The sequence below is a fragment of the Penaeus monodon genome, chromosome 17 (genome assembly GCF_015228065.2).
Source record: "Penaeus monodon isolate SGIC_2016 chromosome 17, NSTDA_Pmon_1, whole genome shotgun sequence".
Classification (NCBI taxonomy): domain Eukaryota; kingdom Metazoa; phylum Arthropoda; class Malacostraca; order Decapoda; family Penaeidae; genus Penaeus; species Penaeus monodon.
Genome location: NC_051402.1, coordinates 27523051 through 27527551, shown reverse-complemented (window position 1 = coordinate 27527551; position 4501 = coordinate 27523051). Strand labels below are relative to the sequence as shown.

The following is a 4501-nucleotide window of genomic DNA, read 5'->3' as shown; positions in this document are numbered from 1 at the left end:
GCTCCAAATGTTGTCCTGAAGGGTTTTAAAGGGGTTTAAATTTTTTGGTATACCCAAAAAGAATAGCAAAGGGGGGGGTGATCAGTATTTCGCCTTACCCCCCCCCGGTTGCGTTCTCCGTACCACAGAGAGGATTGGTTATGTGGAGGACACTTTTTACCCCCGAAACTTGCCTAGGAAAGGGACGGGGAAGTAATGCCCCCCCCCCAAGCGAATACGGGGGTCACGAGGAACTCCGGCAGGTCGGGAAAGTCACATTTGGGGGGGGAAAAAAATTTGAGGGGGAAAAAATGCGCCCAAAGGGGCGCCCCAATACTGGGTCCCTACCCCGGGGGCAAAACCCAAAGGGGGCCACCCCGGTGTAGAAGGAGTTTTCGGGTCGAGGTGGGGTGCGACTAAAACTGTACCCCTGTCACCTGCAAAAAAAAAGACTGAAGGGGGCAAAAAACAAAATGTTTTGTAATTACAGGATTTTCTTTACTTATTTACTTTAAAAATCAAAAAAAAATAAGTCTAGCGGCGAAGGCCCCCGGTCCCGGGTACTCTTGGCACAGATTTTTGTTTGTTGCTTCTGCTTTTTGGGTAAGTGGGGTTTTTCATCAAAACTTAAAAAAAGTGGACCGCAACACAAAAATAAAATGTGAAATATTTTCCTTTTGAACATTCCGCTTTGGCACCCCCCATTCCCCAAATTTTTCTGTCAAAAAGAGAGAAAAAATGGCACAGGGCAGAGTGGGGAAAACCCGTGGTTTGGGAGTTCACGCAGTTTTTAGTGCGAAAAAAATATAACCTTTGACGCCATATGAGATCTTTGCCGAAAAAAAAAAAACTTGCAAAGGGCAGAGAGTAAAAAAGGGGAAAAAAGAACTTTTTTACGGCCCGAAAAAAAAACAGCATCTGTGTTTTTCGTAGCCCAGAAATAAGTGATTCTGCAGGAAAGCCACTACCTTTTCTAATGAAATTGCACTGAGGGTGAATTTGTGAAGACAGCGTGAAGCTGCACAGATGTGTGCCCGAAAGCGTCGGCTTTTGCAAAAATCAGCCTGACAAGAAACACAGTTTCAGACAGGATTTCTGATCTTGCGGAGGATTTGGACAGCCAATTGAGCGCAAAGTAAGTCATTTATTGTGTTTTCAGTTGCAATCGATGAAAGCACGGACATTACAGATGTTGCGCAACTGGCGATATTCATCCGCGGAGTTGATGACACTGACCGTCACCGAGGAGTTCGTGGAGTTGGTGCCAATGACGGACACCACAACAGCAGCTGATATTTTCACCGCCCTCGTCGGAGCGCTGGACAGGGCGGGAGTGGACTGGTCACGCGCTGTCAGCCTGGCTACAGATGGTGCACCTTCAATGACCGGGAGAAAAGCAGGTGTTGGGACAAAATTCAGAGAGAAGGTGCAGGCTGCAAATGGAGGACATGATTTTTTGGACTTTTTCATTGTATTTTGCATCAGGAGGCATTGTGTTGCAAGTCATTGAAGATGAATAATGTCATGGAGTTGGTCGTCCGAACTGTAAATTTCATCCGATCTAGAGGCCTGAATCATCGTCAGTTTGACAGCCTTCTCAGAGAGAAAGACCACAACTATGGCCTGCCATACCACACTGAGGTAAGATGGTTAAGTTAAGGTGCTGTGCTGAGGTGCTTCTTTAATTTAAGAGGGGAAATCAAATAGTTCATGGAAAAAAAGGGCAAACCAGTATTAGAATTTAAGTCAACAGAATGGATGCAGGACCTTGCATTTATGGTGGATGTTACAGAACACCTGAATAACTTGAACAAAATGCTGCAAGGGCACAGCAAAGTTGTCCCGCAGTACTATGACAGCATATGTGCGTTCAAATTGAAGCTGTCATTGTGGGAGACACAACTCGCGGGTGGTGATGCTGCTCAATTTCCTTGTCTGAAAGATGTGTGCGTGACCCAACATGCCGCAGACATGAGGCGGTTTAAAGATAAAATAACGGGACTATTGCGGGAGTTTGAGCAACGCTTCCAGATTTTTGGTGAACTGGAGAAGGACTTCAAAGTTTTTTGCTCGCCATTCAGCGTGAATGGCTCTGATCTGCCCGTCAACATCCAACTAGAAATAATAGACTTGCAGTGTGACTCAGATTTGAAGGGCAAGTTTGCGGCAGCTGGCTTGGACACGTTTTACCAGCATCTCTTGCCAGGTTACCCCAGCTTGACAGCCCTTGCTGCAAAAGTGTTGTGCATGTTTGGAATCACATATCTTTGTGAGCAAGTATTCTCTGTAATGAACATCAACAAAACAAAGCTGCGCTCAAGGCTCACGCACAAGCACTTGAATGACATCCTGAAACTGGCTGCCACTCAGGATGTGATGCCTAATATTGATGCACTTGTGAAAGCTAAAAGATGCCAGGTTTCAGGAGTAAAATAAACAGTGGGTAATCCCACTTACAATGCTGCATGAGAGACTTATGCACCCTGATAAAGTTCCGTGAAAATGAATGTGTTCTGTGGATTTAAAGAAGTGAACAGTCCGGTCCGGCCCATTGGGAACAGATTTTCCCTATGTGGCCCCTGAGCTAAAATGAGTTTGACACCCCCTGTCCTAGACATTAACAACTTTTTAACTTTTATGCTATATGAAGTGTAACTGCAGGTCTTCAGATAGAATAAGAGAGACAGATAAGAGGTGTGGAAACCGACAAGCAGGAAGGAAGTGGGAAGAAAGAGTAGAAAAGGATAAGACTTTCTGTCATAATTATAAGCTGGGTAAAGAAAAGGAATTGTCATTTCACTTATCACCCACTCGAATGTATATTTGCCATAGGTATAGATGGTATCGCACATATGCAACACTTTTATCTCTCACTAAGAACAGGGTTCTCGGCAACGAACATTCAAAACTTATTTGCAAACTGCTACATGTGACACTCATTCTTGCTTCTAGCGAAACAACCACTTTGTGAACAAAATAAATAGATAAATATATATGTGAAAACTTATCCATATGAACTTTAGGTGTATCAGCTCGTTCACTCGGTTATTTTGTTTTTCAATAATTTATACCGCATAACTAAAATCGGTATTATCTATTCCTCCCCTAGCCAAGATTAATAGTAGACTGTTAGACTGAATGAAAGATTTGAAAATGTAATATGGCATGGCGTGCAGACAGTTGTGACAGCTATATATATCTATCTACCTGTTTATATTTTTATAGTGAAAAAAGTGTTCAGATTCAAACACTTCGTTATAAATCCGATGCATTTTTCCGATGATAATGAGACCGGCTCTTTGACATAAAAGAAAGGTTTTAAAGAGCCTGAATTTTCCCACAAATATCACTTCACTTCCCTTATCCCTTAGTCCCATCGACCGCTGGGGTGCCACGGATGATCCAGCAACCAGTTCGCTTTATCTTTCCCTGTCCTCTGCCTTCGCTCAGCTGTCCAGATTGGAATATTGTCCTCCCATCTCTTCTTTTGTCTGCCTCTCCTTTCCTTGCATAATGCTTTATATGTTTGTCCTGACAAGGCCTGTTGATCGTGTGACATACCCATCCTTTTCAATTCGTGTTTTCGGGAGTGGTGTAGAGGAGGTCTTGATAGAACTAATAATTTGCTAGGCTGTTTTGACAGAGTACAATTAATCAGCATGAAATACCATATTAGACAAGGAAATGATATAACAGTTTATATGAGAGGTGTATATATATGTACTATATGTATTATATATATATATATATTATAATTATAATATATATAATATATATATAGTTATATATATTATATATATATAATATATATATATATATATATATATATTATATATTATATATAATATATATATATATATAGTATATATTATATATTATATTTTTATATATATAATGGAGGAGTAACACTTAAATGAGTATGAAAATAAAAAAGGTATCAACACACAAAAATATATGCTTTTATGCTCCTATAAGTCAGCCCTAAATATATGAGTACAGAAATAAAACAGAAAAAATAACGAGAATATTAATATACCACAATAGCTCAAGTTGTAAAAAAAGAGATACACAGAACACAGTGATAAAACGGTGAATAAATGGAGAGAGAGAGAAAGAGAGAGATGAAAAATTAGCTATACTGATAGGGAAGCAGAGATGCAAGGAGAGATGTATAATACAGAGATGCAGAGATACAGTGGGAATGTAGATATGCGGAGGAATGTATAGAGATATAGAGCGATACATATATGTATATGTATGAATTCCATGGTATTAATGGGAATCATCATCAACTCTCGTTAACGATTCGAAAATTATGTTTTATTATCAGCAATCCTCGGCGAGACGAAAGTTATTATCTTGGTTTTGCAACGATAATGATAAAACTGTGATTCACTGATAGTTTTACTTCAGCTACTTTAGTGTGGTGAATTACCTAAACCTCATGAAGGATTTTTGTTTTAGCTTCACAGATGGATTCTTTCCCTTAGGGACTTGGGTGTTTATGGAACCAAACACACAT

At 40.3% G+C, this 4501-nt stretch overlaps 1 protein-coding gene across 1 annotated transcript; it reads left to right on the top strand.

Moving 5' to 3' along the window:
- Positions 1-1491: 1491 nt before the first annotated feature.
- On the top strand, positions 1492-2415 carry LOC119583329 (general transcription factor II-I repeat domain-containing protein 2B-like). Its single transcript, XM_037931800.1, has 2 exons — positions 1492-1620; positions 1744-2415. Exons 1-2 carry the CDS (start codon positions 1492-1494, stop codon positions 2413-2415), a joined length of 801 nt encoding a protein of 266 aa, XP_037787728.1.
- Positions 2416-4501: the final 2086 nt, after the last annotated feature.